The sequence below is a fragment of the Dermochelys coriacea genome, chromosome 3 (genome assembly GCF_009764565.3).
Source record: "Dermochelys coriacea isolate rDerCor1 chromosome 3, rDerCor1.pri.v4, whole genome shotgun sequence".
Taxonomy (NCBI): Eukaryota; Metazoa; Chordata; order Testudines; family Dermochelyidae; genus Dermochelys; species Dermochelys coriacea.
Genome location: NC_050070.1, coordinates 174,982,499 through 175,006,447, shown reverse-complemented (window position 1 = coordinate 175,006,447; position 23,949 = coordinate 174,982,499). Strand labels below are relative to the sequence as shown.

Sequence of the window (23,949 nt, the reverse complement as noted above, 5' to 3'; positions counted from 1 at the left end):
AGCACCGGGGCGATGATTTGCCTCCCTTGCCTTCTGGTACGCTTTCCTCAGCTCCTTTATCTTTGCTCTACACTGCAGTGTGTCCCGATTGTGCCCATTTTCCCACAAACCACAAGAAATCTGCCCATAGGTATCAAAATTTCTACAGCTGGAGCGCAGCTGGGACTGGACAGCTTCCTCTCCCCAAATAGTAAGCAGATCCAACAGCTCTGCATTGGTCCAAGTGGGAGACTGCTTCCCATGGTCAGCTGGGAAGATGTGATGTAAGCTCTCCACTCCGAGTAAACAGAAAATGGAATTTCAAAAATTCACAGTGCTTTAAAGTGGGATGGAGAGGTGGTTGTTTACTGGGCTGCAGGGCAGTGGAGTTCGAACTGGTGACCATAGTGATCAGGATGGGCATTGTGGGACATCTCCTGGAGGCCATTTACAGTGTCAGAGCTAAGCACGGTGTTTCCACTGGCACTTTGTTGATAAAACGTTGCCGCAAAAACCCCATATCTCTTGTACAGGTGGTTTTATTTTGTTGCCAAAACTTAAGAGTTTTGTTTCCAAAAGTGCCATTGCAGTGTGTACACCTCCACTGTTTTGCTGCCAAAAGCTGCCTTTTGCTGACAAAACTCTGTAGTGTACAAAAGATCTTAGAAGCAGGAGACAAAGAGTCTTGTGTTGGAAGAGGGGAAACTGAAACACAGAGCATAAGGTATCAAGGTGATTGTGTCAATCTCCCAGATATGAATGTTTAGATAAATTACAATTGGAGAAAAATATTATTTTTCCCTCAGGCCATTCTGTTAGAGATCAGAAGACTCTATAGAAATTAAACTTCAATTTTAGAGCTTAATCCAAAGTTTGTTGAAGTCTAAGGGAAAGACTGCCATTGACTTCACTTTGAATTAGGCCCCATGAGAAAATTACTGCCTGGTGATAAGTACAGGTGAGCCAATGTCTTTGACACAGAGTTCAAATATAATTAGTTTTCCTCACTGGGATGTTATTTTCACGAGGGCTCCAGAAAACAGGAATTATGTTATATTACTCCATAGTCCTTCACATTGTACAAAACAGACTGAAAGTCCGATATGAGGAACTTTCAGTCTAAGGCTCTATCTGGCAAAAGTGCAGAGTGCTGATTTTCTGCTGATGGGGATCACTTCATCATAGGGAAATGCAATCACCTCTGAGGCAAAACCTAAGTCACTGTTGCATACAGCAATGCTACATGACAGCCTAAGGTCGGAAGTTATGAATGCTATATCCAATTGAAATTCAGGAGGGTGGTTCAGTTACAGTAGGCTTCAGAACGACTCACAATGGAATTTGGCCTGGAGAAAGAGGTAACATTCTAACTTATATGATTTCTATTTAAGTACCAATCCACTGTTGTGTGTAATCTAACAATAGTTAAAAGCATCAGTCTAAACCACAGAAGTTTAGTCATCATGCATAGTGAAGACCCTTCAGAGAAAGCATATTCTTAGTGGCCCTTCCATTCTAAAGAGGGTGCTCTAACTCAGTGGTTCTCAACCAAGGGTACACGTACCCCTGGGGATATGCAGAGGTCTTCCAGGGGGTACATTAACTCATCCAGATATTTGCCTAGTTTTACAACAGGCTACATAAAAAACACTAGAGAAGTCAGTACAAACTAACATTTCATACAGACAATGACTTTATACTGCTCTATATACTATACATTGAAATGTAAGTACAATATTTATATTCCAATTGTTTTATTTTATAATTATATGGTAAAAATGAGAAAGTAAGCAATATTTCAATAATAGTGTACTGTGGCACTTTTATATTTTTATGTCTGATTTTGTAAGCAAGTAATTTTTAAGTGAGGTGAAATTGGGGGTATGCAAAACAAATCAGACTCCTGAAATGGGTACAATAGTCTGGAAAGGTGGAGAGCCATTTCTCTAACTTGTGTCAGTGCTGATTGCAACTGCAGTGATATTTCAGTAGGGTCAAATATTCAAAATTGGCTGCCTAAATTGCACCAACTGAATTTACACTCACACTGCAATTGGAAAACCGCAACTTGTATGGAAAAACAATACAGGTAATTCTAATGGAAATGTCACATGGAGGATTTTCAAATGAAACCTAGGTTTTGGAACAAACCAACATCTACCGCTGCCTAGTGGATCTTGGGAAGACAGAGACCAGGAGGTGAATTCTAACAGAGGTGTTCAAAGTCATGGGCCCAAGTGTCTGATGCAGGGTTTCTGTGAATGAAATTCAGAGCCAATTTTGAATACTGCAGCAATCAGGAATGGATTTTTTCAAACTCTAGAAATGACACCATCTGCCTGTAGCACAGTGCCCTGTACCACCACTGCAAGGCTCTCCACACCATTGACCCCACTAAGCAATGGGCCATACTAGAAAAGCTATGCATCTATTTGGGGTGATTTTTTTTGTTAAGGAACAGAATGCATCCGATGAAGTGAGCTGTAGCTCACGAAAGCTTATGCTCTAATAAATTTGTTAGTCTCTAAGGTGCCACAAGTACTCCTTTGCTTTTTGCGAATACAGACTAAAACGGCTGCTACTCTGAAACCAGTCACAAGCTATGTGCTGCTGCAGGCACTTGCACTTCTATATAATTCCTAGCTTTCATCCATTGATTTTGAGACTGAGGAACTTTCAGTCTAAGGCTCTATCGGTAAAAGATGTAAAGGGGCAACTGCCCTTCAAGGACATACAGTTCTCAGATACCATGGTGATAAGTGCAGCATAAGTTTCCTGTGTAGACAAGCCCTCAGCACGCTTGATTGACAGTTCTCCCATCCACGTACTGACCCTTAGCAGCACTGCTTAGCTTCGGAGCTCATCCTGCTAACGGAAGGGCTCTAAGCCCCACCTCTCCTGGAGGCCAAAGGGCAGTGTCTGTGTGGTCATTGGCGGGCGGGATCTGTCAGTCAGTCACCGTACCGACAGCCAGAAGGCCCGCGTGAGCCATTCGCAGCTGCCGCAGTTTGGTTCCACATCTCGGCTCCTCCCTCTCCCGCGCCGCGCCGGGGGCTCCCGCCCCTTCCTCAGCAGGGACGACACGTGGCCCGGCCGGAACCTGACCGAGCCCCGCCTGGGGACCGAGGCAGTGTGGGTGGGTGGCCAGGAGGCGGCAGCAGAGGCTGGGTGCAGGGCCAGCGTCCCCATCGGGTAAGGGGGGGGCGCGTCTTAGTGAAACCCCATATGCTGGGGGGCGCAGGTGATGGGGGTGGGGTAAATGCGCCAGAGGGGTGGGGGCGCAGGTCCAGCCCCTTTCCCTGGTGATGGGGGGTAAATGCCCCAAGGGGGCTGGGGAGTCACAGAGCCTCAGTGGGTTAAGCATTGGCCTGCTAAACCCAGGGTTTTGACAGATCCAACCGCTTTCCCTGTTGATGTGGAGAAGTGGGAGCGGGGCACAGGTCCTGCCCAGTTTCTTCGGGTGATGGGGAGAAGGAGAGTGTTAATTCCCTGGTGCTCTTGCATTTCATGCCCTTGCCTGCAGGGAGACTGGTACCTTGTAGGTGAAGAGCAAAGGATTGGAATGCTAGATTCCTGTGTGTTCCCTCTTCCATGATGTTGTCATTTATTTATCCTGGCCTGTTTGCTTTATCTGTGTGGTCTCTGAGGCATATGGCTACATAAGAAGTAATCTCACTTTTGGTCACAACTGGGTGGGTATGCATGTCAGAGTACATTTTGAGGCCAGGTGGAAATTTAGCTCTTCGCTATGTGTTTGTTTCCCTATCTCTGGAATTGATATTGTAGAGAACTTCAAGATGCTTAAATGAAAGGTGCTGTGGAAGTATAGTACCTCTCATAACTCAAGCCTGACCCCAGATGTACAGTACCTTCCTTCTTAACTTGTGTAAAATTGATTTAAAACATTAGCTTTAATAATTTTTTAAAATATTACAGTAGTTTTGGGCTCCCATAGACTTTAAGGTTAGAAGGGACCATTCATGATCAACAAGTCTGACCTCTTGCACTTTCCAGGCCACAGAACCTCACCCATCCACTCCTGTAATAGACCTGTACCCTCTGGCTGAGTTACTGAAGCCCTCAAATCATGATCTTTTTCTCTTTCACATGCATAGATTTGCACTAATATTATGCATTTAATATAAATAAATAAAATCAATCTCTTCTCTGGGAGCATACTCTTCCTGTCCCAAATCATGGTTTCTTTCTCCACAAATTATTCACCTCAAAAATTGCTAGGGTAGCCTTGGCATAAGAGGTTGTATCTGGCTTATTAATCTCCACTGGCAGTGAGTATGATATGATAAGTAGGATACTATAGTTTTCCGCTGGTAGCATCAGTAGTATAGGCTGTGGCCACCAGGCACTTTTGCCACTGTGTCATCTAACCATTGTGATTACCTGAAATTGGACTGGTGGCAAATGATGGAGATTAAATTGCCTGCTGTAGATAAGGCATAAAAGTGGCTGCTGATACGGAGAATAGAAACTTGTACAACCTGGGACTTGCGTCTGGCCAGCTAGCAGCTGAAAAGTAAATGGGATATCGGAAACCTAACTTTGAAAAGAAACAGTTTAATTTTTTTTTTAATAATACTAAGCACTTATGGCATTTTTCATCAGTAGCTCTCAAAGTGTGTTACAAACAGTAAGTCTTATTAACCCAGTTTTACTGATAATTTTTCTCTCAGTTCAGATTGCCAAAGGGTGCAATCCACAAAACAATTTAGGTGCCTAAACTCCAGTTAGGCACCTAAGTCCCTGTGTATGGCACCAGTGCAGTCCATGAAGCTCCTAAATGGCTGCTGCATAACCCTGTAGGTGCCAAAACTCACTGTGAACCTAACTTTGCACTGTAAAAATCCCACAGACACCTAAGTTTTAGAGCCTGGGTTGTGCCCTCTGCTGCCTCACTGCAGGGATCTGGATGTCTGTTTCCCATCTAGGCCCAGAGTGATTTTAGAAAATGGGAAGATAGACTTTCAGCCACCTAAGTTGTGTGTAGGGCCTGATCCAGTAGGTGGCCTTCAGTGCCTACTGAATAGTTCCCTCCTAAATCTGGCTGAGGGTGGTGCTGGTGCTGCCCACCTTCTAACATTTAGTCTTGTGGCTAGAGCACTTGCCTAGGTTGTAGAAGACCCAGGTTCAATTCCCCTGTCTGCCAGAAGGGGAAAAAGGATTTGAACAGGGGTCTCCCGTCCCTCAGGAGAGTGCTCTAACCATTGAGCTATGAGATATGGAGCTCCCTCGGTCTCTCCTTTTGAAGCTGTTCCGCTGTGGATAAATAATGAGTGATTGGAGCAAGAGGTTTGAAGCGGGTCCCCTACCTCCCATGTGGGTGCCCTAACCACTAGATTATAGCGTTATTCCCATTCTCTTTTTTATTCCCATTCTCGTTATTCCTATTCTCTCTTGTCCCATCACCACCTCTTCCTCGGGCCATTTTTTGAGTGAGGCAGGTACCTAACTCATTCCCACAAGAAGTGGTGTAGGTGCCTAAACTGACTGACTCCACGTGGCAGGTTCCAGTTCTCAAGCAAAGATTGGCCTGAGTCCAGGCTGCAAGAAGATGCCTATCTCTGTAAGAGGGATGGCACTTAGCACACATCCCTCTCATCGGCATTTCCCATGGGCTAGCTTAGGCAGCTCCACACCCTGCATGCTGGCTTTTGTGGATCACATGCTAAGGTGCTTAGCTCTCCCTGTTCATTGCATAGGGAGCCTAGGTGCCTTACTCAGCTTTGTGGGTGGCAGTGTGGGTCCTGTGACTTTTCTAGGCACCTTTAAAGTTAGGCGCTCTGACACTCAGTGTTTCAATGCCTGAGTCTCTTTGTGGAGCTCATCCTAAGTGATTTGGATAGTAAAGCCAAGAATGAGACTTGGGTGTCCTGTCCTCCCCTGTGCTGTGCCCTATCCATTGCCTCCCTTAACAGTAAATTTAAGTTTGTTTTGAAATGAAGAGATCAGTGAAATTATCCCTCAATGTATGGAAGTGTTATTTAAATTCTTGGGATTTCCAATGACAAGATTGGTTCATTCTTTTTCTATAGACTCAAATGAGACAATTTGACCTTTCCTCTACACCTTCAGTGACCAAGCCAGCTGAAAGATGGCATAACTGTGGTTAAATTATAAATTGTGTTGGGTTCTTCTCAGTCTCACTGGAAAAAGTCACTATAATCTACAAAAAGGAACACTCCGGTGTCATTGTTTTGTGAAAGTATTGCTGTTCACAGATCCACACAATAGCATAGGTCAGGGATGGGCAAACTTTTTGGCCTGAGGGCCACATCTGGGTGGGGAAATTGGATGCAGGGCCATGAATGTAGGGCTGGGGAAGGGGGTTGAGGTGTGGGAGAGGGTGCAGTGTGCAGGAAGGGGCTCATGGTAAGGGGGTTGAGGTGGAGTAGGGGCATGGCATATATGAGGGGGCTCAGAATAGGGGGTTGGAGTGCAGAAGAGGGTTCAGAGCAGGGGTGCAGAGACGACGTGGAGTGCGGGAGCGGGCTCAGGGAAGAGGGTTGGGGCTCAGGGAAGGGGGTTGGGGTGCAGGAGGAGTGTGGGGTGTGGCAAAAGGCTCAGGGCAGGGGATTGGGGGCTCAGGGCAGGGGGTTGAGGTGCAGGAGGGGTGCGGCAGGGAGCTCAGGGCAGGGGGTTGGGGTGCAGGAAGGGTTTGGGGTGCAGCAGGGGGCTCAGGGCAGGGGGTTGGAGTGCAGGAGGAGTGTGGCAGGGGGCTCAGGGCAGTGGGGTTGGCACCACGTCCCTGCGGCCCCCGGGGAAGCAGGGGACAGAGGGCTCCATGCACTGCCCTCGCCTGCGGGTATCTCCCCTGAAGCTCCCGTTGGCTGCGGTTCCCTGTTCCAGGCCAATGGGAGCTGTGGGGGGCAGTGCCTGCAGGTGAGGGCAGTGCACGGAGCCCTCTGCGCTCTCCCCTCCTCCAGGGGACACAGGGACATGGTGCCGGCTGCTTCCAGGAGGGCTCTAGGCCCGCAGCGCCATGGGGATGGCAATCCCGCAGGCCAGATCCAAAGCCCTGATGGGCCGGATCCGGCCTGCGGGCCATAGTTTGCACACCCCTGGCATAGGCAGTAGCAATACTAGCTTCCCCACACTGCCTTGATAATCTGCCTCAATACTGATATGGAGGAACCAGAGTCCGGATCCACAAAGGGACTTGGGTATTCTGATGCTGAGCATAGTAACATTTAACTTTTAGGTGCATTGAAAATCACTGGAATCCACAAAACCTGAGTTACTTGCCTAGCCTCCCTATGCAATGCATGGGGAGAGGTAGGTACTAGAGAATGGGATCTGCAAAAGCCAGTAAATTAAATGTGGAGCTGCTTAGGCTAGCCAATAGAAAATGCTGATGTAAAAGGTATGTCCGAAGCCTTGCCCCTCTCACAGAATTAAGTGTGACATCTGGGCTGTGTAAAATGCCTCAGGTTGCGATCCACAGCTGGAAACCTCTCTCTTGGAGTCAGGTGGCTAAGCCATTTCTTGTTAGCCAGGTGCCATTCGCACTCAACGTAGAACAGCTGGGTGGAGGAAGAAGAAGCCTCCTTTATAAATCTTAGTCTGGTGGTTAGGGTACTCAACTGGGGTGTGATAAATTATCTAGCTAATGAGAGGGAAAAATTTGAACAGGGGTTTCCCGCTTTGTAGGTGAATGCTCTAATCACTGGACTGTAGAGTGATTCTCACACTCTGTGGCCCAATTAATATTTAAGGATTTAATTAAAGTAGAATGTGACACCCACATCAGAATATCCCTTAGTCCAGTGGTTGAAACAATCATCTGAGAGTTTGAAGATCCCTGTTCAAACCTCTTCTCATTGGGCAGAAGAGGAATTGAATTGGGGTCTTTCTCATGCCAGGGTGGGTACCCTAACCAATGGGCTAAAGATTAGACAGAGGAGGAGGAAGCACTGCCTCCCTTTATATCTTATCCAGAGTTGAGGATCATGCTGGCGTTTAGGCATGTTATTAGGCATCCAGATGCCTGCCTGAAGCAGCTGTAGAATGCCCAAAGATAGCTTACTTAGGCACATAGGGGATTTTTACAGTAAAAACATAGGTGTCGAGTGACTTTGTGCACCTACAGGATTAGGCAGCAACCAAGTGAGGGTTTTGTGAGGGATCACAGTGGTTCTTAAATCTGAGATTTAGGCACCTAAGTCCCTTTGTGGATCTGGTCGCAACTCTGTTGGTGAGAGAATAGTTTAGTTTACTCACCAATTTTGTTTGCTTACATGTTATAATAGTTTTGGGGGTTAAAGTCTGGTAGTTCTTGTGAAGTGGGTGATTGTTCACCTTGAGCGAGGCTGAAACTACCATCTCATTTCCCAGAAACTATCAAGCTACTGTTGGATGAAGCTGATTTCTGGTCATAACCAACCTAAACTAAACTTTGAATTGTTAAGCTAGAACTGAAAGGCTCTGTGCCCCATTTACAATCACTTGTACCTTCCAATTCTTAAAGTTTTGCATCAAATTACATGTAATTGGGCTTTAAAACATCTTTTTAGTGCTGGTGAAAAGTCACTTGTTTGCTACTTAACACTCTCTTTGTTAGAAACCCAGACATCTCTACACTGGTAGATCTCTAAAAGACCTTGCCTGGTGGATTTCGTATCCCATTTATACAGGTCAGGCTGACCTTAACAATTAAGTGAGATAGGACCTTATCCAGTTGAAATTTAGCTCTTCAATTCTTATTCTCCCAACAATTTTTAATCATTGTTTTCTGCCACTATTACATTGCCAAACTGCCCTGCAAGGGCTTACAGTTCTCAGGTACCAGGGTGATGAGTGCAGTATAAATTGCTATATAGTTCCCATCTTTCATCTACTGGTGTTGAGACTGTGGCTATATCTACACTAGAGACCTTACAGTGTCACAGCTGTACTGATTCATCTGTGCCATTGTAAGATCTCTCATGTAGCTGCTCTATGCCATCGGGAGAGAGCTCTCCTGTCGACATAATTAAACCACTTGTAACGAGTGACAGTAGTTGTGTCGGCGGGAGGAGCTCAGTATTACTTATCTCAGCAAAATTTATGTTGCTCGGAGGTGGGAGGGGGTTTCACATCCCTGAGCAACATAAGTTTTGCTGACATAAGTGCTAGTATAGACTTGCCCTGTGCTGTGTTTTATGTCTTCTATTTTGTGTCATGAATCCTCAGTGAATTTTGGATGAAAATTTTGAAGAGCTTAAAAGTGACAAAATGAAACAGCAGTGAATTTGCCACATGTCCTGTAAAAATGATTGTGGAGATTACAATGGAGCGGGACAAACTATTTTAGGGAAAATATGAAGATCAATGTTAATAGCTAAAAAGGAAACTGTCTGTGAATTAATTATGCTTTGAAACAGTATTTTTAGCAGGTCCTAAAGTTTAAAACTGTTTTTTTTTAAAGTAGGTTACATTTTAATCAAACAAAAATGGTTTTGAAGAAGAAGAAAGAAATTCAAGTTGATGCATTTGTTCTTGAGTGCCAAGAGCTTGAAACACTTCAGTGTAAGTATTATTTTTTCCCTAAATTAATTTGTGCAATTTGTCTGTTTGTAGAATTACCTGAATACCTACTAAAATTTATTTTTTTGTTTTTATTTTTTTAAATTATTTGTCCCTGACAATAACTTTTTTTTTTAAAGGTTTTTTAGCTTGACAGGCTTCAAAAGAGTCCTATTCCAGCCTCCTTCTGAAGAATCTTGGCTGTTACTCAAGGGTGTGAATGGATGATTTAAAGTATGAATGGACCTTTTAGGACTATGATAAAGATGCAGAGGGTTCCTAAAAAGAAAAACATACAGGAGACTTTAAATAACTGCAAAATAAGGCATTCATGTATTTCTCATGATTCTTGGATTTTCCAGGGCCAATTTGATTTGAAGAGGTAGTTCAGATACTTTTAAAATGTTTCACATTTGGCGATCAAATGTGATAGAAGTTTTCAGTAGTCTTTGTAAAAGGCATTAGTCATAAAGACAAACATGCTTATATTATTGAGTATTTTGACTTTGTAGCTTACAATTAGGAACAATTACAATTAGGAATTAACATATGGATCTGAGGTCCATGTAGTCTAATATCTTGTCGGCAGTAGTGGCCAAAAGCAGATGCTTCTAAGGAAGGTTAAAAACAGCACAGTAATCAAATATGGGATGGTCTGCTTCTGACATTAGGTTCCATCCTGATCGTAGGGTATGTCTATACTGTAGTTCAACATCCGCAGCTGACCTGTGTCAGCTGACTTGGGCTTGAGGGCTCAGGCTGCGAGGCTGTAAAATTGCAGTGTAGATCTCCAGCCGGAGTCCAAATGACTGCATTGTTAGAATGGCTTGAGCCCTGAAACATGTAGTTTAATATCACTTCCAAAAAATTTATCTCATTACAAAAATTCTGGATAGTCTTGTTGTCCATGTACATGTCCAGTCTCTTTTTGAATCTTACCAAGTTTTTGGCCTTAATGACAGTTCTGTTTTTGGATCAATTAAAGTAGACTGAGAGAAACTTGAACACCTCTCTCCTGCTGCCATATCATTCTTGTGTTCTGGAAAGGAAATCTGCTGATAGCAGGTCCTTTAGTCCTTAGGTCTGGGCTGCTGCTTCTTGTCCTCTCCCCAAAAACCTTGTGTAGAACATGACACACTGTTGGCCTTAGGGACATGGGGAACAGGCAGTCCACAAAAATGAGTCCGAGATGAATGTTTTCTCTTGTATTTGGCACTGTGTCCTTGACCCAGCACAGAGAAGTGGTCAGGTGCTGTGGTCTACCTATGCAGTTCTCTTTATAGGATTGATGCCTACATACTCTAATCTTAGAAACTCTACATTTGGCCCTTTTCTGAGTCACTCCAAGTGACTTTTTAAAAATGAGGTCTGAATTGGCTTTTCTGTTTCCTTTGCTTTTTTTCTTTGCATTGGGTTTTGTCTGGTTGAACTTGCCATTTAGCATGGGTTTTCCCTTTTTAGCATGGTTTTTAATTCTCTTACAAAAATTACATGAATATGAAAATTGTGCGTAAGTGTGTGTTTACAGGATCACCTCCTTATATTCTGTAAAAGTATGTGTAGGAGTACATTCTTATATCCCAGGGGTGGGCAAACATTTTGGCCTGAGGGCTACATCGGGGTTTGAAAATTGTATGGAGGGCTGGGTATGGAAGGCTGTGCCTCCCCAAACAGCCTGGCCTGCGCCCCCTATCCGCCCCCTCCTACTTCCCACCCCCTGACTGCCCCCCTCAGAACTGCCAAACCATCCAAACCCTCTCACTCCTTGTCCCCTGACCGCCCTCTCTTGGGACCCCCTCCCATATCATTCCCCGAGGACCCCACCCTGAATCCAACCCCTCCTGCTCCCTGTCCCCTGACAGCCCCGACTCCTATCCACGCCCCCCTGTCCCCTGACCACCCCCTCCTCTGGAACCTCTGCCCCATCCAAGCACCCCCTGTCCCATGGCTGCCCTGACCCCTATCCACACCCCCTCCCCTGACTGCCCCCCGGGATCCCCTGCCCCTTATCCAACCCCCCTGCTCCCTGCCCCCTTGCCATGCTGCTCAGAGTGGCAGAAGCTTGCAGCCATGCCGCCCGCGCTGCCTGGCAGGAGCGGCGGGCTAGAGCGCTGGTGGGCCAGAGCGCTGGCGGTGCGGCACACTGAGGCTGCGGGGGAGGGGGAACAGCAGGGGAGGGGCCCGACTGGGAGCGTCCCCAGCCGGGAGCTCAGGGGCCAGCCAGGATGGTCCTGTGGGCCATAGTTTGCCCACCTCTGAGATATCCACAGAGATTCTTTTGCAGAATAATAATGGGCTGATTTTGGCTTTAATGTTTATCTACTATTTTCATATAAGTGCAGTCATTTTTGCTCTGTGAAGAACTTGGCTAAGGGTTAAGGTCTATACAATGTATTGAACATGTAATGTAATCTTATAAGTGTAAAGTATTGGTATGATAATGAAAGGCTTGAGAAAGAGACGGATTAAGTGTAGGGGAAGAAGTATAAACAATAGTGATATGTTACAAATATGATATAATTATGAATTGTTTACTGGTTCAGAAAATCAATTTACTATTTATTATGTGGTTCCCGATTAAAGAGAACTTCTTTTCCCAAATAAAATGTAGCATTTGCAGATGCTGAAGACCAAAATCTGGCTTCTCTGCTGTTGCACTGTGTACAGTTGTCCGATGGTATCCATCAAATCTACTGTATCAAACAGGTAAGACTTTGCTAATGTTAACTAATGGTAAATTGTAACTGCTAATTTATCATGATACCTGAGGTAATTTTCTAGGCACCTAGTAGCAAGAGCTATTTTTAATGTACACTTGTCTTGTACATTTTAAACATAATTAGGATCAATTTAAAAGAGCAGTCCGTATTTCTCTAAATGTATTAAAAGTTTAGTCTGTTTTTTCATAAATGCTCATAGACTTCAGTGGGAGCTGGAGGTGCTCAGTGCCTCTGAAATCAGATTATGCGAGGTGTTTGCAAATAGAAAAAAAATACAGAACAGGAAAAAATTTTGAACCTTTATTCTGATAGTTTCTGCCACCAAATTTCAACTTGTAAAGTAAATTCTTTTAAATTTGGCAAAATGAAATTTTACATAAGGGAGAATTTCATTTCTTTTATGTATGAGTACATAAACAAAAGTTTAACCTCTGTATGGTTTTTAATTTGTTGATCACAGATTGTGACATTATTGAAGAAGATGGATAGAAACTCTGCGTGTAGCCCCATGATTAAATGCTGTTTGGATATTGTTGGAGTGATGTATTTTTCGCTGGGCGCAAAGAATCCCTTGAAAAAGGTGTTGGCAAGGTAACAAATTGGATAGTAAATAAAAGCCCCTTTTTGATGTTAAAAATAGTACAATTTTAGCAAGTAGGAATGTCCGCTACCGCAGAATATTTCACTTAACTTTCAAGTACTTTATCCGATGAAGTGAGCTGTAGCTCACGAAAGCTTATGCTCTAATACATTTGTTAGTCTCTAAGGTGCCACAAGTACTCCTTTTCTTTTTGCGAATACAGACTAACACGGCTACTACTCTGAAAAAAGTTCCATTACTGACATTCATTATTATTGCAATAAGGACATGCCAACACATGCCTTCTTTCTGCCTTAAAATTAGCTGGCTTCTGTAGAAATGACAGATTTATGTTGGTTGATGAATATGAATTATTTATTAAGTAAATTATTTGATTTATGGTCTGGAGGTATTCTCCATGACTAAAAATGATAGAATGTGAAACATGAAGTAACATACATGTGACTTTATATTAAAATATAACGTAAAATTGACATTTGGGTAGAAAATAAAACTTATTTCCATAGTCAAAGATGAATCTTAGTATCTGTGTTCCATCTAGGTACAAAGAATTTTATTATGATAGCTGCTATGGTGGCACATGCTCTTGCTTAGATATTGTGGAGATACTGTTGTATGGTTTTCATTAATTTTACACCTTTTAATGCGTTTGTGGTTTGGGATCCTGTATTTAAGTGTCTTAATTTCATATACCCCAAAACATAAGCAGTAAGAAATTATCTGTGTTCTCGCATACAATATAAAGCTTCAGTTGTGCAATGTATTCTGTGCTGGTGCCCCTCCTGTAGCTGCGCAAAACTCCATTGATTTGAAGTCATTGGGAGCCTGTGTGGAATGGGAAATTGTATGCATGCAGCTAGTTGCAGGATTAGAGCCTGAGACCTTGATTTTGTGATGTAATGTGTGCTGGTGGACCCAGGATCATGCAAGCACAGAAGTCCAACTCCACACATCTTTGTGCAGCATCTGATCCTAATTCTGTAGCTGCATGGACCTGATCCTTTGGTCCTTATACAGGCTAGACTCCTACTGGCCTCATTGCAAGGTGGGTCTCATTATTGCTGGTGATCTGTAGATTAAGGTGTGATGCTTGAGATTTGGAATTGGTGCAGCAGTGACTTAGTGAAAAAAATGTGGGTGAAATCCTGCCAAAACACCTATTGACTTAATTGAGATCAGGATTTCATTTTTGCATCTACTGAAGGGATAGAAGGGAATAAGAAGCCCAAGGAGTCATGGGGAGTAAGAGTCTGCTGGGGGGTTGAAATCTCAAGGAGTTCTGGGGTAGGTGGTCTGGGAGGGTGGGGAAGAATCTATACAGGGGCACCTCACTGTTTTTTAGAGGCCTGTTAAATTTTGATATATCCATATCCAGGCTCTACTTAATTTTAATCCACCCCTGGATTTAATTCATACTATCCTAGAAGAATGAAGAAATACTGCAGAGTCTTGGTTTGGAGTAATTTTAAAAACATTAAGGGAAAGGCAAGTAAATACTATTAAAAAAGAAATCCAAGGTAAGCAGTATGAGAATTTAAGCTGATACGTGCTCCACTTACTTCCTTTAATATAACGGCTGTATCCAAAAGCAGCAGTTCAGATTAAAGAATTTAAGACTAGTTTTACCCTTTGTCTATATGTAATTCATTAAATGTTTTCCAAATTTCATTTTAAAATGACATTTTTGGTTTGGATACAGCAACAAATAGATTTTTAATTAAAAAAACAAACCCACTTTGTTTTCTACAAAAGCAATATCACTGAAAGTCATTTGGTTCATTTTGCTTTAAAAACTGCTCCTTTGCCATTGTGAGGAACTATGTGCCTGATTTAAGATAGGAAGGAATTTTTTTGGCTATTCTAAACCCTAATAAATAAGGGTTCATAGTGGAAAAGCTGACAACCATATATGCTATATTTCCAAAATTAAATTAGAATGTGTCATATTAAATAAAATATTTTAATAGGTTTAAACTAATAAAGTTAAATAGGTAATTGTCATAGAAACAAAATATTATGCTGTGTGTTTAATTTGAATTCTGAGTTAGAAAAGGGGCGAGGGGCTAAATCTAATAGCTCTATATTTTAATGGAACCTTGTGCGATTAAACAAATTAATATAAAAAAGCAAATTACAGAACATCAACTATTGTCCAGTCAGATGTGAAGAAGTAAGGCTGGCAGATATTAAATACATTTGTGTTTAGTACAGTATTCTGGATTCCAGCGTGTGACGGGGTGGGACTCACCACTGCGGCGCATCCTACTGGATGTCCTGGGGATCAGCTCTGTTAACTAGTGTGCACTCTTCTGGTGCTGTCTCGCCACCTTCACTTCTGCTCCAGTGGTGTTTGCTACCTTTTCTAGGCCTTTGTTACCTGTTTTCATTTTTTTCTATGTTGTGGTTTAAGAGGTTGCTTGTTTTGTTTGTTTGGTTTTTTTTTTGTTTTGGACATTAAATGTAAAGCAAAGGTAGAGATTAATCTTCTGTCTTCTCTGCTTTCCAATTTACTTGAGACATACTTTGATTCCCCAGATATTTTTAATTTTTTAAAATCTGTATTGGGAGCTGGATCCTCTTTACTTCTATTGTTTTTTATCTCCACCCCCCCACCCCCTCCGAGAACAATATTATAGCAAGGAAAAAACATAAATAGGATGAATGACACTGAATAAATAAGTTATTGCGATGAGCAGTCCAAATGCATTCTGTGGGAACAAATCAAAGGTTGTGTTGTTCCATCCCATGGGAAAAGGACAGGGGAGTCAGGAACCTCCACGAGTTTGACCTGGTGGAGAATCCAAGCAGTCGTCTCCTTGGGTGGGAAGCAGGAGGTGTAGCATCCCAACTTCTCAAATCCTAGGGGAGCTGTAGGGATGGGAATCCCCAGAGATGTGGATGCAAAGATATCTGCTGATTTCCTGGTGCTTCAGTAAATTAAATCCCCATGTATCATTGCAGTAACAGTGGTAGAGAGGACCCAGTATAAATAAATACTGTTTAAGCAGCATTTACTTCTAGTCAGATATTCACAGCATAAGTGAACAGTGGAAGACCCTTGTGTCTACCTCCCTGCTGTCTGTTTTCAAAATACAGAAGGAAAAGACCACGTGGAAGCCCCTTTGCTGGAGCACTTCATAGTTATGGATGTTTCAGAATAGCATAGTTATGTGATGTGTATTCATTGCTCCTTCTCTTTCGTTTCCCCTTTTCCAAGAGAGAGGTGGTGGATCAAAGTCCCTTTTCCCTTAGCCCGAGGTTAATAGCTCTTCTATTTTGTGTTGAGATTTGTTTTATGACTTGAGGACTAAATGTCAAAAGAAATGCCCAGTGCTCTTAAGGAGCTTATTTGATGATGTTAAATTACCAATCTGACACAACGTAGAACTCTGTTATAGGTAAAGAAATGGGTATATAGGGAGATATCTCTAGATTTTTCTCTAGCTGGAATGAGCAACGGGGAGTGGATCACTAGATGATTACCTGTTCTGTTCATTCTCTCTGGGGCATCTGGCATTGGCAGGACAGGATATTGGGTTAGATTGGACCTTTGGTCTGACCCAGTATGGCTGTTCTTATGTTCTATATTCTTTGAATTCCCTTGTTATCAATGTGTTATCACATTGATCAGTCTTGCAGTTAAACTATGGACATGTGATAATGGGGTGGGAGATGCACTAATTCAGTGAAATATGATAAAAGATCTGATACTGCAGCCTTTAATCAGGGGAAATTGCTATTTATTCCAATCAGGATTTTTCCCTGAGTAATAACTACAGGATCAGACTCTAAATATGCTTTTAATCTAATCTAATTTAATCTAATGTAAATACACTTTTAAGATTAATACTGTGGATACTATTGTTTCCTTGTTTGTTTCACAGTCTGAGAGGTAAATTTTAGTGTTCAAGGTGTATAAACTAAATTAAATGTTCGGGGGAGAAATCCTGACTAGTTTGATTTCCTATGAGTTATCCAAATAGTGTGCAACCAGAAATACTGTCTCATCTTCTATGGTTTCTCTCCTTATGTATGAAAAGTAACTTTTATAGTCTACTAATTTAGGGACAACTGAATGCTGAAATAATGTCACTTACATTTAAGTGTGAGTGAGTACTTGGCATCATATACATAAGTAGCTCTGTGCCCTAAGGATGGTAGTCTACTTTAAACAGATGATACATTGGGTGACAAGCAATCTGAATCTTGCAGTGCTAATCCCTGAAGGATTTAATGTAATAAATGTTTGTTTGAGGATTCTCTCCTTTTTTGGGGGGGGGGGGGGGGGAAGGGAGTTACAGTGTTAGAAGAGATGAGGAGAGGGAGGCTACTGAAAGTCAAAGGGGCAGCATGGGAGAAAATGAAAAGATGAGTGGTGAAAAAGATGAAGGAGCAGTTAGCACAGAGTACTTCTGGGGGGATTCTGTGTGGCAGTGTGCCTGCAGAAAGTGGTCTCCTTGCTGAAAATGGCAGCACTGAAAGTGGCTCATTGAAGCCATGGCAGGAGGGAAGTGTGGGGGGATGACCGTGGGTGCAGTTTGTGGGGGAGATTTCCCCCCTCCAAACAGAGGTGAGGCATGGGGGGACATACAGGGTTACGTGCTACTGCCCCCCCATTTCTGGAAGTGCAGAGTTGCCCTGCGGAAGGATGCTCTGCTTCTGGGCTCCACTGACTCTGCAGCTGAACGCTGCCTCTTGGATCTTAGTGCCAGTTGTGCTCCCCTTCTGTGTGCTGGGAGCCTTTCTGTTTTCTGAGTAAGGGGGGAGGAATGAGTGAAGGTGTTTAGGGGGTGGGGGGGAAAGAGGCAGTGGGGAAGGAATGGGGGTGGAACAGGGCAGACAGAGGGGAATAGAAAAGAAAAGGGGGTAGGGCACTTGTGGGGGGGAAGTGGAAGCCCGGCATGCAGTGTCCCCTCAACAGCAGCTGAGGCTCCACTGTTAAGCAGGCCCATCAAACTCTCACCCTGACAAGCCCTACCCCTCTATACCTGGACCCCTCTGATGAGCCCCTCACACCCAGACCCCCCCGCCACTGATCCCCAAGGAGCTACTCTTGGACCCCAACCCCATCAAGCCCCACTTCTCCAGCACCCGGAGCCCCCCACTAAGCCCCTCACACCCAACTCCCCTTCCCCCACCGAGCCCCATCTCCCCACACCTAGACGACCCCCCCCGCCCACTGAGCCCCAACCATCTTCACCTGGATCCCCTGCAGAGTCCCATTGCCCATGCACCTGGAACCCTCAACGAGCCCCTGTGCATTGAGATCTCCCACTGAGCTGCCCGCATCCAGATTGCCCCACACAGAAACCTTTAACTCCACACCTGGATCCCCCCACACTAAGCCCCTCCACACTTGGATCCTGTCGGCTGAGCCTGACCTCACATACTTAGTGCAGGAGGGCAGGGCCCCAGGGTGCTTTTGGGGCAGGCCCAGCCCTAGCACTGTTTCAGGGTCAGGTGGAGCCTCCCTGCTGAGTCCCTGTACTGGGGAAGGTGGGGGCTTCAGGGTGATCTCCCATCTCCATGCTGCCAGGGGCCTGTGTTCCCCCCTGCCATGCTGGAGACACATTTATTTATTGATAAATACAATTCGCAGAATTTTTAATTTTTTGTCACAGAATTCCCTCAGGAGTAACGGAGGCTTGGGAGAAGCTAATTTTTTAAAAACAAACTTTGTACCTCTGGATGTAATTAAAAATGCCTTGTGTCTTAGAGTAATGTAACTGAGGCTTGTTTCTGCTGAATACCTTTATACTTGCATTCATCTGTGTTTTATTTTTTTCAATGTTGTAAAATTCCTTAAACTCCGGTCCTGTAATCAGATCTGCATGGGTACATCCTTGCACCTGACAAAACCCCATTCAAGTCATGGGTACTCAATACAGGCCTGCATGGACCCAGTGGCAGGACTCAGGTCTAAGTTTTTAACCAATTTGGCAACTTTGATATTGTGGCTGCTTTTTAATATTTTGTTTGAAATTATTGATCTCATTCTATTGTAGTTCACTAAATGGACTTCCTGAACACATTATGACTGAAGCAGTGCACAGTTTTGTTCATTGTCTTAAAGAAGAACTAAAAACTACAGACTTATGCTTGTACAGAAAAGTAATGGACAATCTTGCTTCCTGTATGGAAAATTTCAGCCTAGGTATGATGACATGCAATATTATCTTTTAACTTATTCAGTTGTGATTTGGAACTGGGTATTGTTTATAATGGTCTTGGTCTCACCCTTATTGAGATAAAGTAAATGATTGCTTCCAACACACACTTATTGAAATATATATTTCCCCCCCCCACAGGTAAAGCAAGTATTAACAAATTATTCAAAGAAGGTAAGGTTATGCTATTTCTGTAGCAGATACAATAAATGTAACTGTTTTGATTGCTTATGTTTTCTTGAGAATAGCTTAAGACAGGCATAACATTTTAAATGTGCAAAAGCCCCACTCTTATGTCTTTATGAAAACTCGCATTCAACAAAAACTAAATGTGAAGACAATGTAAACAATTTTTGAACAGCTCTTCTTAGTGGGCTTACTAGAAATGAAAAAATTGCATGAAGATATTTTTCTCCATTATAGTTGGAACTTGGTAGATTCGTCTGTTTTCCATGGTTTTTTATCTTCCATCATCAATTCCCTTAGTTCCATTTATTGCTGTTCTGAATGAACAGATCTCAATGGAACCTTTTCAGAGCAGGAATTGCTATTAAGTGACATGAGGCATTCGTTCTCCCACTTCCCCACCCTGAGGTTGAATGTGGTATCTGTGAACAGCCTCGGCTGACCAAAGAAAGAGAACCAGGAACTGGCAGTGATGAATAATTTGATCTACCAATAGCACAGTTAATTACTGTATCATTTATTAGAGTCCATTTCTAGACCATAGGGTAAGGGCAACTAGATATATTGGAAAACTTTGTCCAGATAAAATTCATGGCCTCCTGTGGAATTGCAGCCTTATCCTGTGGGATGCTCCAGAGCCTTCAGTTACCTTTAATTTCAGTTCAGCATCTCAGTGGGAGCTGAGGGTACTCAGTATCTTGCAGGATTAGGCCTTTACAGCAAGAGAAAATTCAGCCCAGTGGCCAAGGCCGCACAGATTGGAAGACCCCAGGCTGTTGCAAAGCTGCATGAGCAAAGCTTGTGTGAGTGAGTTCCTTTCCTCTAGCAAGCTGCCAATCCTTATTTTGGAACCATCTTTTTATCGACTTTCTCAGCATAATTTAAGGTTGTACAGCCCAGGGGAATTGTACAATTTTTATTATGGATTTTTTCCACTTCCAAAGAACACTACTCCTATGAGACTATACTGAATTTCAAACTTGATTGATATGTAATGTTGTAATGTTGCTTCCATTTGGCAAATAATTTTTCTGTCCATGCACGAACCTGCACACACATATGTGGGACCAATTTATATTTGCAGTTCAGTCTGTGTTTAAACAAAATAATTTCTTACTATAATTTATTTTTAATAGTTCTTCAGTTTCTGCAGAAGTCTCTCGTTGAAATACAGGAGGAAAACAGGCAAGTGAAATTAAATGTGAAATGTATTTAGCTATTTTAAATCCACTCTGTGTGGAAGATGCAGTTGACTATGAATATTCTTTCTGGTGACCATAAATCTATTAATAATGTAAATGCCATAGTGATAAAGTTGATGTGTGCAGTACTATGCCACGTAAAACAAGAAGGGTAAGGAGTTTCTTATCCCATCCCGGTGCATGCTGGAATGTAGAGGAAGGCAGGAGGCAGAAAACCAGGATGTGGCAGTATAAGAGCCATAGAGTGGACTGTGCTATAGCTGCCAATCTTAAGGGAGACCTGTAAGTTGTGCATACTGTCTTCATTACAAAACTGGATCTGAACTGTGTAGTTCATGAATACCATTGAACCAAACTGTACAGAGAAATATGTATAATGTGGTCTTCCATTTCCTATGTGACTTTTTTGTTTTAATTTAGTGTTGTTATCAGATTAGTGAGTGGTTGTCATTGGAATTTGCTCAGGAACCTAAAAAGGACATAATAGAATTTGTCCATTTTAAACACAGACTACCATTGAAACTGCTGGTTTCTTTGTAACCGTGCATTTGGTAGATTCAACCGAATAAGTTGTTTGATAGTTGTACTTCGGGTTGGGGGATCATGCTTTCCTAGGGGTAGTGAAAGGGATTAAACACTGTGTCAATTCCCCTCTCTCATACTCATACTGAAATTGGAGTTCAGCTGACTAAGGTGGGCTTTATATGTGCTTTGTGCATCTACAGTTGAGTTGTGCATGTAGTGGTGTATGTCTCTTATAACCAGTAGCACTCTGGAATTGAGAATACCCTAGACTCCATTGCATTGTTACTGTGTACACAGCTCAATGGGAAGGTTGGTAGAAGGTCCACCTAACAGACATCTGAATGCTGTATTTTCATAATTAATAGTAGAAGAGGAAAAGTGGAAGAGTAGAGAGGAGTTTGTCCCGTTAACTTACGATGTAATACTGAAAAGGTGAAACCCAAGTTCCATCATAATGAATTGGGATTCTTTGGAAAGTTGAGACAGTACATCACTCTTTTATGTTCCTTATGCACTCTTGCTAAACACTTATTGGTCCATTCTTTTCTTGATATTAATGAGAATGGAACCTTAGTTTACATAGCAAGGGCTGAATAAAATCTTTTCCATGATGAGTTTTTAGTATTCCACTTGACTTTCCCTGTTCCAGGTTTGTTAACTCCTGCTGTAATCATTTTTTATCTTGACTTAGATAAAATATCAAAAGAAACTGAAATGTTTGTAGCTGTTTTGTGATTAATATAATTGATTGTAACAATATGAAGACTGATGAGATTTGTTTCACAAAGTTTATGCATTTGTTTAACCAGCATGCAAGGAGTGTGGTTTTTTTTGTTTTGTTTTTTGTTTTTGTGAAAAACAAAAATGAAAATGCCTTGGACTTAGCTTCCTGTTTTATTTTTATTATATTCTCAGTGAATAGAAAAAAGTAAATAACTTTCTTTTCTGTAACTTTGGCAAAATATTTGCCTGGGGGAAATACAAATTTTAGTTGACTTTATTTGCATTTTTTTTTCTTTTTCAGAAAGCTTAGTGGAAATAGTATTGCTGAAACTCGACTGATGCATGATTTATTGGTGGCCATTAAAGTTTCAATGATGTTACTACAGAAAGTACAAGAAAATTTTCAGGGAAATCTTTGGAAGAAACCCAGTTCTCTTGTTTGGCAAAGTATGTGTGGTTTAGTGAAGAGCTTCACAAACTTTTTAATGGATGGTAAGTATCAGCAGTTTTTAAATACTATAAAGTTTGTTCTTAGTAAGAAACTGAAATAGTTCTTTGTTGAAAAACTTGTCTTTTGGACTTGTCCTCCTTCGGTTTAAGTCACTGAGCGTTGTACTGATTTTGGTAGCTTACTAAGATCCCAGTCTTACTCCTATCATCAATTCAGAATGAGCAGAATTTATAGATGGAGAAATGAGACTTATCAATTATAATGAATAGATATTTTTGATGAGTGAATGGCATTTCTGTTACCTTTCAGACTTCAAAAAAATAGCTTCAGTGAGCATTGCCAGATCTTTTTATGTGTGCAGAAAATTTGTACTAAATAAATACAGGATTGTGCTATCAGAAGCACATATGGCAATATTGCAGAAATACTAACTGTGGTATGTAATCTATCATTTAATTCAGCTTCTATGCCAGATGACTGGAAGATAGCTAATGTGACACCAATTTTTTAAAAAGGCTCTAGAGGCGATCCTGGCAATTACAGGCCAGTAAGCCTAATTTCAGTATCAGGCAAATTGGTTGAAACTATAGTAAAGAATAGAATTATTGGACACACAGATGGACACGATTTGTTGGGGAAGAGTCAACATTGCTTTTATAAAGGGAAATCATGCCTCCCCAATCTATTAGAATTCTTTGAGAGAATTCTTTGATCCTTTCTTTCAACAAACATGAAAAGAAGGGTGATCCAGTGGATATAGTGTACTTGAATTTTCAGGAAGCCTTTGAGAAAATCCCTCACCAAAGGCTCTTAAGCAAAGTAAGCAGTCATGGGATAGGAGGGAAGGTTCTCTCATGGATCCGTAACTGATTAAAAGATCAGAAACAAAGGGTAGGAATAAATGATCCATTCTGAAAATGGAGAGAGGTAAATAATGGTGTCCCCCAGGGATCTGCAGTGGGACCAGTGCTGCTCAACATATTCATAAATGATATGGAAAAAGGGTAAGTAGTGAGGTGGCAAAATTTTGCAGACGATACTAAACTATGCAAGATAGTTATATCCAGAGCAGATTGAGAACAGTTGCAAAGGGATCTCACAAAACTGGGTGATTGAATTTCATCTGCCATTTTGTTGCCCAGTGTAGATAAATGCAAAGTAGTGCACATTGGAAAACATAATCATTGCAATTATGCATATAAAATGATGGGATCTAAATGAGCTGTTACCACTCAAGAAAGAGATCTTCGAGTTATCATGGATAGTTCTCTGAAAACATCTGTTCAATGTGCAGTGGCAGTCAAAGTTAACACAATGTTAGAAACCATTAGGAAATGGAGAGCTAATAAGACAGAAAATACCATAATTCCACCGTATAAATCCTTGGTACACCCAAATCTTGAATACTGTATGTAGTTCTGGTTACCCCATCTCAAAAATGATTGGAGTTGGAAAAGGTATAGTGAATGGCAACAAAAATTATGAAGGGTATGGAATAGCTTCCATATGAGGAGAGATTAATAAGACTGGGACTTTTCAGTCTCAAAAAGAGTCGACTAAGAGGGGATATGATAGAGGTTTATAAAATTGTGAATGGTGTGTAATAAGAAAGTTTTATTTACTCCTTCATATAACACAAGAAGCAGGAATTAATAGGCCTCAGGTTTAAAACAAACAAAAGATAGTACTTCTTCGCACAACACGTAGTTAACCTATGGAACTCATTGCCAGGGAATATTGTGAAGGCCAAAAGTATAACTGGGTTCAAAAAAGAATTAAATAACTTATTGGAGGTTAGGCTCTGAGTGTCCCTAGCATCTGATTGCCAGAAGCTGGGAGTGGATGACAGGGTCACTCGATGATTGTCTGTCTGTTT

At 42.1% G+C, this 23,949-nt stretch overlaps 1 protein-coding gene across 14 annotated transcripts in view; it reads left to right on the top strand.

The window, feature by feature from the left end:
- The first annotated feature begins 2,964 nt into the window (after positions 1 to 2,964).
- Positions 2,965 to 23,949, top strand: part of THADA (THADA armadillo repeat containing) — a 315,416-nt gene continuing 294,431 nt past the window's right edge. For 3 of the 14 annotated variants that reach the window (XM_043511872.1, XM_043511871.1, XM_038394637.2), the window contains exons 1-8: positions 2,967 to 3,171; positions 9,401 to 9,501; positions 12,110 to 12,204; positions 12,679 to 12,809; positions 18,825 to 18,973; positions 19,128 to 19,160; positions 20,309 to 20,357; positions 21,924 to 22,114. In XM_043511872.1, the coding sequence (XP_043367807.1) occupies positions 9,426 to 9,501; positions 12,110 to 12,204; positions 12,679 to 12,809; positions 18,825 to 18,973; positions 19,128 to 19,160; positions 20,309 to 20,357; positions 21,924 to 22,114 (724 nt within the window). In that variant the 5' untranslated portion in view covers positions 2,967 to 3,171; positions 9,401 to 9,425. Of the gene's footprint in view, positions 3,172 to 3,507; positions 3,672 to 9,400; positions 9,502 to 12,109; positions 12,205 to 12,678; positions 12,810 to 18,824; positions 18,974 to 19,127; positions 19,161 to 20,308; positions 20,358 to 21,923; positions 22,115 to 23,949 lie in introns of those variants that run through there. The other 11 variants (XM_043511870.1, XM_043511873.1, XM_043511866.1 and 8 more) reach the window with 9 other exon arrangements.